Source organism: Amphiura filiformis, chromosome 15 (assembly GCF_039555335.1).
Source record: "Amphiura filiformis chromosome 15, Afil_fr2py, whole genome shotgun sequence".
Lineage (NCBI taxonomy): Eukaryota > Metazoa > Echinodermata > Ophiuroidea > Amphilepidida > Amphiuridae > Amphiura > Amphiura filiformis.
In genome coordinates this window covers 33,631,182-33,643,038 of record NC_092642.1, presented here as the reverse complement: position 1 = coordinate 33,643,038, position 11,857 = coordinate 33,631,182, and the positions used below count along the sequence as shown (strand labels likewise).

Below are 11,857 nucleotides of genomic sequence, written 5' to 3'. Positions count from 1 at the left end.
ATTAACCTATACGTTTTTGTTTGTCTTTTAACATGTCTTGAGTAACAAAGAAAACAGTATTTACCATGATGAAATCATTGACATGCACATGAATTTAATTTTACAGCAGAATGTGAAATATCTATTTCTCTTTTCATTTGATTTAAGTGGGAAAAGAGAATCATATAATATCTGTTTCATGATAAAACAGTAAAAACAGTAAAAACTATTTTTATTGTTGTATAATTGATGCGTACTTTTGATTTCACGAATGAACTCTTGATAAACTTAATGCTATCATTGATTTAATTGTACAGTCCCCTTGATCTTCCATAGTAAAAGTGACACAATTGTGATTTTACCCTTTCGTTGTTAACTAAACGTATCTCGAGATTAAAACAAGCAAATTGAACAGAATAAACGGTATTTGAGAGCTAAGACTACGCCCTTGACGTTGATATAAGCATCATGTCACAACGGTGTTTTCTAATTGCCATAGAGAGCGCTTTTCACTTGCACAAATTTTTTTTGAGACAGGCTGTATACGATTTGTCATATTTATACGTTCTACAAAATGATAAAAATCAAAAATAATAACATTAAGGAATGAAAACAGTTTCAATACGAATTATAAACATGTCATTGACATTTGATATGTAAACGTTTTTCAAGACTTAGTATTAGCACTAGTTGCTACGGTCATTTCACTCACAAATGATAATCCGCTGTGGCTGGGTAAATCATCTTCGTGGTTTCTTCGAGTTATCAACGCTTCAGGTAAAACTCCTCGTAACACACGCTGAGCTGTTTGACGAAAAGTTGTATTTCTAGCGTAATAGATCATAACATTCGAAACACTATTAGAAAAGGTAAGTAACTCTGCGACATAAACAAACGGCAGAGGCAGCTCTTTCCTTGTGATATTTTCATAGCCGAAACTTATAACTAAAGGAGTGTAACAAACAGTCAAGCACATCGTCATAATAAAGAATGTGGTAAATGACTTCCTTTCTGTTTTATTTTCTGTTCCCATACTTCGCGACAATGCTGCTATTCGATTAGCATGAAATCGAGCGAGGACAAATAATCGGACGAATAGAGTCAGGGTGATAGTAAATGGTACAATGATAAACAAGCACATTAGAACAGACCCTATTATGTCCATTTTGCTGGTATCTTCTGGACCAACTGTGCAAGTGTGAAGTCCTGGTGAATAAGAAGCAATCCTTCCTGGGAGAACTGCGTTAAGAGTTCCCATACTTCCAGATACAATCCAGAGTAAGAAGATAGTTGCGTAAGCTCGTGGTAAAGTTACTAAGTGTGGATAGTCAAAAGGACGCGTTACAGCTAGGTAGCGTTCTAAATTAACATTTAAAAGAGACATAAACGAAGTAAACGAGAACACAATGTTTGCAATACCCGAAGCAGTGCATACAAGCTGCCCGTACGGCCAGCTATCGTGGATAATTGATCCTATTATAGGACCACATACAAGAACACCTGTACATAGATCTGATATAGTCATGTTAAACATAAATGCCTTCGTCACAGGGTTCAGTTCTCTAACTCGACGTAGAACTACAAGGCACAAAGAATTGGCGAATATGTTTGTCAACGTAATAGCAGTCACACAAATACCTTTGAGTACTAGAAGTCCAACAGGAGATTCATGGTGTTCCAGTTGCAAATGCGGAGTCTGGGTACTGTTAGATAATTGTTCTGATGGTTCGAGTATCTCCATATCAATGGTTGTAGCCATGTCGCTGCAGCTCTCAAAATTCTTTTCACGTCAGTGTTGTGTAGATGTTAAACAAAATCTAACATATTTTGTGTCTAAAAATGACAAAAACTAATTTTTGATGAAATGATGACTTTGGCCTATCTAATTACACCTGTCCCACCTTAATATATCCACTTGATTAACAGCAAGTATTCAGTAACTCTTGAATATACAACACTTCATAACACTCTTCGCCATGTAACTTATGTGCTTATCATACACACAGCGCAACACGGTCTGACGTTAGCAATCCATCAATTGAAATGGAATGAATTGAAATAAAAGTCAGTTTATTACAGTGTGACATTACAATTTGACGCTGAGTATTGTTTACCGACGTTGTTATCACATTTCAGATTGCTAAATTAATATTAATTCAGAATTTTGTTACCAATATTACTTCAAAGATGTGTTTTATATTAAAATTTCTATATTTGCAGAGTAAATAGGTTTTCAGGCAGAATTGTATATTGGTTTTTGGATGTAATAACATTCCGAACACACTAGTATATATCATTCCATATAAAACATTAGTCTTGATGTGTATCTACATATGACATGCCCATCCATCATGTTATTTTCCTTTCAAAACAATGTTACTAACTTTAGCTTTGATTGATTTTTGCTAACGATGAATTCCCTATAGCTTTTAGTTTCATCACAACTTTAACGAAAATAAAGACTGATATCGTAGATTGATATTTTTCACAGACCCTACAGATACAGAATTTAGTTACTAATGTATTAGGTATTGTTCAATATTTTAAACCTTTTGTTTTAGAGTATGATCTTCCATCATAATGGTTCATCATGATTGTCGAATCCAAATGAAATCGTGGTTTTACTCACGGTAAAATGTCCACTCTTCGACACCCGAGTCTGATCAAATTATGGCATGTAATAATAATAGTATCTTCCAGAAAAGTTTGCTATAAATTATGCCCCACCCTGTCATCCAAATTTAAGACCAATTGACGTCACAGTTTGATGTGCTACAATGGAGAGTTTGCAAGATGTCGTTTCAAATTTACTTCGTCTTCTACATCACCGTCATTTATTGTTCATTCGTTGTATTGAGTTTCACATTTTAGCAAGTTTTAATAGATTTAGCTTCTAGACGGCGAAGTAGCCTGCATTTATCGAATCCTTAAAATATCTCCGGTAATATTGAATCATTTTCATCATCTGCCGGGAGAATCGTAAAGTACCAATCACAATGCAATAATTCGTAAATGTTTTCCTGAGCCTTTCACGTAGTTCGTCTGGTAGTTCAATCCTTGTGCTATCAAAAATAAATCAACCGCAATTTCGTCGCCACCACTTAGATGCAATCAGTTTATTTGAAGATGGTAATTTTATAAGCCATTAATCTGCCCTTGACGTTCCAACCTTTCCAATACCATTTCCGATTTGCTGGGCTTTTTCCTCTCTACCATCGACAAGATAAATATCCCTCAATTGCTTCAATGTAATGTACATTATCAGTGCATAGAGCCGCAAAAAGCAATTTACACTGAAAGGCTATACGACAAACAGACCGGGATGGTTATATAATATGAGTGACATTGGTCACTCTTTGACAAACGTATTCCGTGACACGACGTACATAAATCGTTTTATCAATGTCAGTATGATTCCGTGGTTAATATTAGATGATTTGTTTCAAATATGGCACACTTTATTATCTCAGTGATCTGACATAAAATTCCCATGCTTTCAAAGACAATCTTCTTCCATCACATCACGACTTAATTGAAAGCATCTTTGCGTTGAATCCATCAGTTCAATTGTGCAAGTAATGCAATTTGTCCAATACACTGTAACAACAATGTTAATGTTGTCCGAAAATAAGAAGCACGGTAAACCAACTTGATATGGGTAAACAAGTAAAACACAGACAAAATGCAGATGGGGGAGGAGAAACAAATGTATCCGCATTCCACAGATCTAGACAAAGTTCGATAGCCAAAAAATATCATATATAATCTAAATTGTTACGGTCAAATGCCGTGCTTACCTTTGTTTCAAGCGGATATTTAATAATCCAAAACTCAAGTTTTATGATTGCAGAAACTAGAATTTATCAGATAACTGCAATAGTTTTAAGTAGTGTTTTCGTCAAAATTGAGTTATGACCACTGGTGTGTCCAGGAACACGATATCTACACACAGAATATTAAAAGTACCCCCACTTTTAGCAATCAACAGTTTTTGTCCATTATCTCAAAAAAAATCAATATGTTAGTTATGCCCATTGCCATGGAAGGACAGTATGGCTCTTACTCGTTCATGTATAGAACATTTATTTGTTGAAGACACATAACTGATAAAGAGAACCAGAACTCCCTATACAGCCATGTGCAATAACGCATCCACATGCAGTTATGGGGGAACTTGGGTACGCGGACACAAACGAAAACAATTCTGAGTGACCACACTCATTGGACGCAGTCAGTGCGTGAAAACAATTTCCCTGTAAATTATACCCGATACTAACAAAATAAAATAGATAAAATGCTGTAAAATATTGGAGTTAACTGTAAAATTTTCAAGTGTTCTGAAATAATATGCCAATATAATCAGTCTGCCGCCTGGACAACCAATTCTTTAGAAATGCTTAGTCGCGCTAAAAGTCGATCGATACATGTAAAAATCAGCACAATTCAGAGATACACCTTTTGCTATGAAATTAATTTTCTCGGTCAAATATAAAGCAATATTTTTTTTTCTTCAGTAATGTCAGTTAAAAACTTGGTGCTTGGATATACATTTTTTAAAATCCTGGTGTTAAAATTAAGCATCAAATTGTGTCTTTTAGTGTGATATTTTTGATTTTTATAGGCCTTGAATTCGCCTGCGAGCTTTTTACGGAATTCATGTTTTAGCGTCTCAAACTAACATAGTTTGCTAAAGAAAGATATTTCCCACCTCTGTAAAGCACATCGTGTGGGTCTATATGTTATAGTTTTGTCAGAATTTCCGTTTTTGTTTTACCCTTTTTCCATTCATGATCTGAAAATGTCAAACTAAGTAAAAGTAGGCAATGGTGAGTACTTTTATCTCGAGAGCAACCAGCAGAAATAGTCGATATTTCCTTTGTTGTTATCCAGGTCAATTTTTCATTGAAAGCAAATTGCCCGACCAGCGATTAAATCCCCAATTGGGTGTTCTGGTTAAACATGATCAGTAGGAGCGCTATAGGTCTGGGAATTTCTTTGCTATATTGAAGTTCTGGCAACACTATAGCCATGCCGGTATTCCTATTAAACCCAGGGATATCGATCCACAATGCTAGTACTAGCCTTTAGATTTCACGTGTTGATTTAGAAATTTTTTCAGCCGACAGTGAAAGATGGTGAAATCAAAACGGAAATTCTGACAAAACTATGATATATAGCTCACGGTGATGTGCTTTAGAAAGTTGGGGAAAATCCTTCATTAGCGAACTATATTACTTTGAAAAGCTAAAAGGTTGATCCAAGAAAAAGCTCGCGGGCCGAGCTGAAGCCTATAAAAATCGAATATCTTACACTAAATGACTGAATTTCAGGCCTAAGTTTAACACCAGGATTAAAAAAAAAACCAGTATCAAGCATTATAGTTTTTCCAGCCATTTACTGAAAAAATGAAAATTATTGCTTTTCATTTGGCTGAGAAAAAAAATTTTACACTGAAAAGGTGTAACTCAAAATTGTGCTCATTTCAACACCAATTTCGATCGTTTGTATTGCCTCATTAAATGACTGAGTGAGCCTTGCAGAACGAAAGAATCGGTTGTGCAGGTAGCTGACTGTAATGGACATTTACGAAATGTCTCTAAAATTATGCGTCATTTTCATTGCACAATTTACAGACGTTTACTCGAACACTTTTACTTAATAGCGTTAAATTACGTATTGTATTTTACAGTGGTGAATTCTAATTTATATCAGTGGATTTGTTACAACTCCAGGATTACTACTGTGACTTTGTTTTCTCCAAATTTATGGAATTTTGCCTGTTTTAAATGGATTTGTTTTTCAAAATTTGTCAAATTATTTTGTCAAATTCTGCATTGGACTCTGATGTCACCTACATTTTCATCATCATTACTACAGTGGACCAATCAGGGAGCTGTTAACTGTCATATGACTATTGATAACAACAATGGACTCCTGTAATTTGCATATTACCCAAGCCACTTGACTGAATTTATTGGAATCCACTTGACTTTGCTTCACCTACTTCGTATTGATTATTGATTACTCTTCATGCACTACAATGGATTTACTACCAGTGACTTTGATAATTGGCCTACTTGTTTTCACAAGCCCAATTTGTCTGTCTCATCAAGATGTTAATGCCTGTTTCACTGTACATAATGCTCTACTTCAAGATTTTAATGCAAGTAATGTCTACATATCAAATGGAAATTTCAAACATGTGAAATTTCTAAAATCAAGAATTCCTTATGATGTGAACTCAACTGCATCCTTCCAAATTGAACTCCTGAAGTCTATGGATATAAACCCAAACCCTGGACCATCATCTTCTACTTACTATTCACCTGATATTCCCACTGATAACTCTCAACATCCAAGGTATTCCTACAGCACAGATACACTTCTTTCTCTGAACCCATATAGACAAGAACACAAATTACCCCATCTACCTGCTGAAGTATGGAGCAACATAAAGACACTGAAGCTCAACAGATTCCCCATAACTCGTCGCAGAAAAAGAGGAGGAAGACGAAAACCCTGGTTCAATGCATCATTATCTCTTCAAACGAACACTGAACAATCGGAATCTTCCATTCCAGTTCTGACAACTGTATCCAGAAGGTTACCTGTAAGACATACTGACCGTCCAAGTGGATCAAATGTAACAAACTTGAAATCTCTCCCGAAGTTTAACTCTAATATAATGTCTGGAACTAAAGTGTGCTTATGGAATGCTCGCTCTACAAGAAATAAGCATATTGAACTAACTGACTATATTTGTACACATGATGTTGATATAATGATTATTGTTGAGAGCTGGCTAGATAGTTGCTCTGATTCTGTAATTATAGGTTTCTGTACCCCTCCAGGGTACACTTTCTTAAACATACCTCGTAACTCTGATAATCGTGGTGGTGGGATAGCTGTAGTTTTTAAGACTCCTATGAAATTGATGATCAAACAATGTGAAAGTGTTTATACTACTTTTGAATATGCTCATGTTACCAACAATTCTCATTCTGTAAATTTTGTAATTGTATATAGACCGCCTCCATCTACTGAAAATGGTTTTACCAATTCCATGTTTCTATATGAATTTGAACAATTTGTTACTGAGATGTCTCTGCTCCCAGGTAAATTAATCTTACTTGGTGATTTTAATGTTCATTGGGATAATCCTGCCAAATATGATGTTATTCGTTTCTCAAGTGCTACCACTTCTGCTGGTTTCATACAACATGTTAATGGACCAACTCATAAAGATGGACATACTTTGGATTTAGTTTTTACTCGCTCTGATGAAACATTGTTGAAAGACTGCTATACAGAGGATAAACTTATGTCTGATCACCGTGTTATTTGTTTCACATTAGATTTACCAAAACCTAAACCCATGAAAATTGTTTCCACTCTACGCAAATATCGTGATATCGACAATGTGAAGTTTGCAAATTCTCTTGATGAACTTATTTCTAATCAACCATCTCACATTCGTCATGATAGCACTGCCATGTTTGAGTGGTATGATTCTGGAATGAAATTTTTACTTGATACATATGCTCCTTCTACAACTCGTACACGCCTTGTTAAAACCGCATGCCATACTATAATGATTCAATTCACACTGCACGCCGTGAACGCCGTCGAGCAGAGCGAAAGTGGAGGAAATCTGGGTCTGAACTTGATCGTGAACTTTATTTAATTGAAAAACGTAATGTAAATGAACTCACCATGTCTGCAAAACAAGAATTTTTCAAAGACAAACTTTCTACATGTTCAACAAAAGATGTCTATCGCACAATTTACTCGCTTCTCAACAAACATGTTCAACAACTACCATACTATGATTCTGCTACAGACCTTGCCAATCAATTCTCCTCATATTTTGTAAATAAGATTGTAAATATCAGAATGAAACTAGACAGTCAAAATGTTACTGTTCCTGATCGCTTTTGTGACTCTTCTTGTGAAAATATTCCACCACTTGAAGTGTTTAGGCCAACTACTGATGAAGAAATATTGAAAATCATCATGTCATCACCAAGCAAAACCAGTCGGTTGGATCCCATCCCAACATGGTATCTCAAAGACAAGAATCTACCTCAACTTCTTCCAGTGCTAACTGATATTGTTAATGTCTCTCTTTCTACCGGAGTTTTTCCAAAAGGAGCTCATTCTGCAATTATAAGGCCGCTCCTTAAAAAGCCAACTCTGGATCAAAATGTTCTCAAAAACTACAGACCTGTTGCCAACATAACTTTTGTTGGCAAATTAATTGAAAAAATAGCATGCTCACGTCTTACAGAACATATGGATTTAAACCACCTTGCGGATCCTTACCAATCAGCATACAGACCACTGCACAGCACTGAATCAGCACTTATAAAAGTAAAAAATGACATTATGTTTTCAATTGATGCTAACAGAGCCGTTCTTCTTGTATTATTGGACTTGTCAGCTGCCTTTGACACAATTGATCATAACATCTTAATTTCTCGTCTTTCTCAAAGAATTTGTGTCAAAGGACCTGCACTAAACTGGTTTTGTTCATATCTTGCTGATTGGTCTACCCAAGTGGATATAGCAGGTCAACTCTCAGAGCCAATTATCTCGCAGTTTGGTTTGCCACAGGGCTCTGTAGTTGGACCTGTTGGCTACACTGTGTACACCCTTCCAGTTGGTGACATTGCAAATTATCATAATGTTTCTCATCATGTTTATGCCGATGATACACAGTTATATGTATCATTTAATCCCAAAGTGCCGGGCGATCTTGACAGTGCAATAATTCGACTTCAAAATTGTATATTAGATATAAAAAAACTGGATGACTGCAAACAAACTGTCGTTAAATGATAGTAAAACAGAATTCTTTATAGCTGCATCACCATATTATTATAACAAACATTTGCCACCTAATATAACTTTATCTATTGGAAATGAACGCATCGAATCTGCAAAGACCATTAGGAATCTGGGTGCTTTTTTCGATACTCACATGACTATGTCTTCTCATATTACAAATGTTAGCAAATCTGTTATCTTTCATCTTCGTAACATCGCTAATATATCGACCAACCTACATGTCATCATGCCACACGTTCATTGATACTTTCTCGTCTTGACTATTGTAATGGCCTTCTCTCCTCATCACCATCTACTCATATTATTCGTCTACAACGTCTTCAAAACTGGGCAGCACGTCTTGTATTTGAAGTCGACCGAAAACCCTCAGCGGGTCCACTTTTGAAATCACTTCATTGGCTTCCAATACGCCAAAGGATCATTTTCAAATTACTTTTGCTTGTATATAAATGCCTTCACAACCAAGGACCAACATATTTGTCAAATTGCTTATCATTGTATGTTCCAAAGAGACAACTCCGATCGTGCGATGATTATCTTCGTCTTGACTATCCCATGACTAGAGTCTTAGCTGGTGATAGAACTTTTACAGTTTTTGCATCAAAAGAGTGGAATAAGCTACCTGTCTATATTAGACAATCTTCATCAACAAATGCATTCAAAAAAGCGCTTAAAACTTATTTGTTCCCATAACATGTTCTTATTGATATTGTAATTTGTATTATTTTAAAGATGCACCTTTCAAAATGTAGTTTTAAGTTGTAGTATTAAGGTATTAAGGTATTTTGTAAGCGCTCTGAGCCTTATGGAAATGGCGCAAATGCTCTTTGTATTGTATTGTATTGTATTGTTGTGTAATTGTCCATGGTGAGATACCATAGAACTAAGTGATAATAATCAAATTCGGTTTCTCGCTTCAAATGACAATGTAAGTCACAAATTCTGTTGCTTTCACGTGACATGAATATTTTAAAGGTATGATAACTCTAAAAAGGTCATTCTTAGAGATGTATTCAATGCCATGGCAGTACCGCTTTCATTTCATTTCGACAAATTAAACCATCTGTACGGGGTATGGTAACAATATGACTGATCGGAAAAATAATTCATTTAGTAGAGTAGAATTTTAATTATAAAAAGTCGTGCTCATATACAGTAGATAAAAAAATTACACCAAGTGGCTTTGTCAATTCCCGAATAAAAAATTGGAAATTAATGTCAGGCCAACGGTTATATTGAGCAATTGGATTGTGGAAATCTACGTGAATAACTAGGTTCTGATTTGAAAGAAAATACTTTATCTGGCAACAATGCGTGGTTGCCGAGTGATCAAATTATCTTAGTAAATAGTCACAGTGGTATTAAATAAACATTCTTTTGTTTCGAAATGTGCATTTGTGAAACTAACTTTTGGTTTGACTAAATGTAAGGCGTGTGCCATTAATGCGAGTGGAATTACAGAAGATATATGTGTCCAGTTTTAGCGATCTAGCCCTGAATGAAAGTATGGTGGATACGAATATAGTTCAATTAACTAAGACAAAGAGGGAAATGAATAATATCTGATTTCTGACAGTTTTACTCATAGAAGTATGGTTCTTTGGTAAGCGTTCAAGGTCAACGGACAGGCATTATAAGTGTGTGTTTGAACAAGATACAAAGAGCACACTTGTCAAATATGAACAGAATATCTACTTTATATTACCTCTCGGTTTCGTGATTTCTTTGCTTGTTTTCCCCTAATACTTCATTTTCATATACGGTACTTTTTTGTTACAAATGAGCTATTTTCAGTTGCCGTCATTAATGCATTTGTAATTTGCCACTGCCTTCCCACAGCATCTACTTTGTTACTTCATTAGATACTGCGAACAGTCAAAAGTAAAACCTAAACCTAAACCACTGCATCTGCTTTAATTATCAGCAGATACTCCGTACTGGTTAGCAGTAAAAATATTAAAATAAAAACTTTACAATTCGCTTACACCTTAGGCCTTAGGTTCCTATATGATAGGATGTGAAACTGAGATATTGACACTCATAAAAACCAAGTCCAGTATATCAGATTACAATCTTAAATTCATAGCTACAGGAAGTTAAAATATTTTGGATGAAAGTATTTGATATTTGATATTTGATAACAAATATGTTCTACATAATACCGTTTAAAACTACTCAACACAATGGAAGTTTGATGTTATCATAGTATTCAAAACTAGGTTATATTGAAAGATTTATAAACACCTTTTTGCAGTTCTTACACTAATGCACAACACAACACAATGTCTGTATAAATTAGCAAAATTAAAATCTTTAATGAAATGAAGAATAATGATTGGACATTATTCTTGCATATACAATTTTGGAGGGCAGACTGACGACTTTGTAAGCAAAATATAATTTGAGACCGAATTAAAAAGACTATAGAGTTTGCGCCTGACGTTAGGGCAAAGGCGCGGTGTAGTTGATTGCTGAACTGCGTGGTACGGCATTTTTGACAGGACGTTGACATATGCAAATAGGCTTTTTAATTCGATCTTTAATTATATACAGGGAAAGAAGAATTACGCATCGCACACTAGCACAATTAAACATGAATTTACAAATGGAAACATTACATGCACAGGCAGATATACCAGAGTAAAAACTCCGGACATACCTGCCTGTGCGGGGACTCGAACCCCAGACCTCTCGCTTGTCGGGCGAGCGCTCTACCACTGAGCTACACAGACTGTCCCTGATAAACAGGACTCAAGTCTGGTACTTATGGATATGAGCAGTCATGCGGGGTAAACAGTACAAACAACACATTACATACCAGTGTACGAGATCAATTAATGATGCTTACCCGCCGGCCTAATAATCATGCAAACAAGGGAAGAGGCCTACGCATCATACACTGGAACATGGAAACATTCAAACATTACAAACTAGCGCACGAGATCAAGTTAATGATGCTTAATCTTATTCTTAATATATCAATATACAGGGGAAAGAAGAATTACGCATCGCACACTAGCACAATTAAACA

The 11,857-nt window shown here is 35.5% G+C and overlaps 1 protein-coding gene and 1 non-coding gene across 2 annotated transcripts; both read right to left on the bottom strand.

The window, feature by feature from the left end:
• Positions 1–646: 646 nt before the first annotated feature.
• On the bottom strand, positions 647–1,738 carry LOC140170899 (histamine H2 receptor-like). The gene has a single exon (XM_072194101.1). It carries the CDS (start codon positions 1,736–1,738, stop codon positions 647–649), a length of 1,092 nt encoding a protein of 363 aa, XP_072050202.1.
• A 9,748-nt stretch (positions 1,739–11,486) lies between these two features.
• On the bottom strand, positions 11,487–11,558 carry Trnav-gac (transfer RNA valine (anticodon GAC)). The gene has a single exon. It is a non-coding gene; the product is annotated as a tRNA-Val (tRNA).
• Positions 11,559–11,857: the final 299 nt, after the last annotated feature.

What these genes read in the sequence shown, in the direction of transcription:
- LOC140170899 (XM_072194101.1), bottom strand. Translation starts at nt 1,738, where the DNA reads ATGGCTACAACCATTGATATGGAGATACTCGAACCATCAGAACAATTA.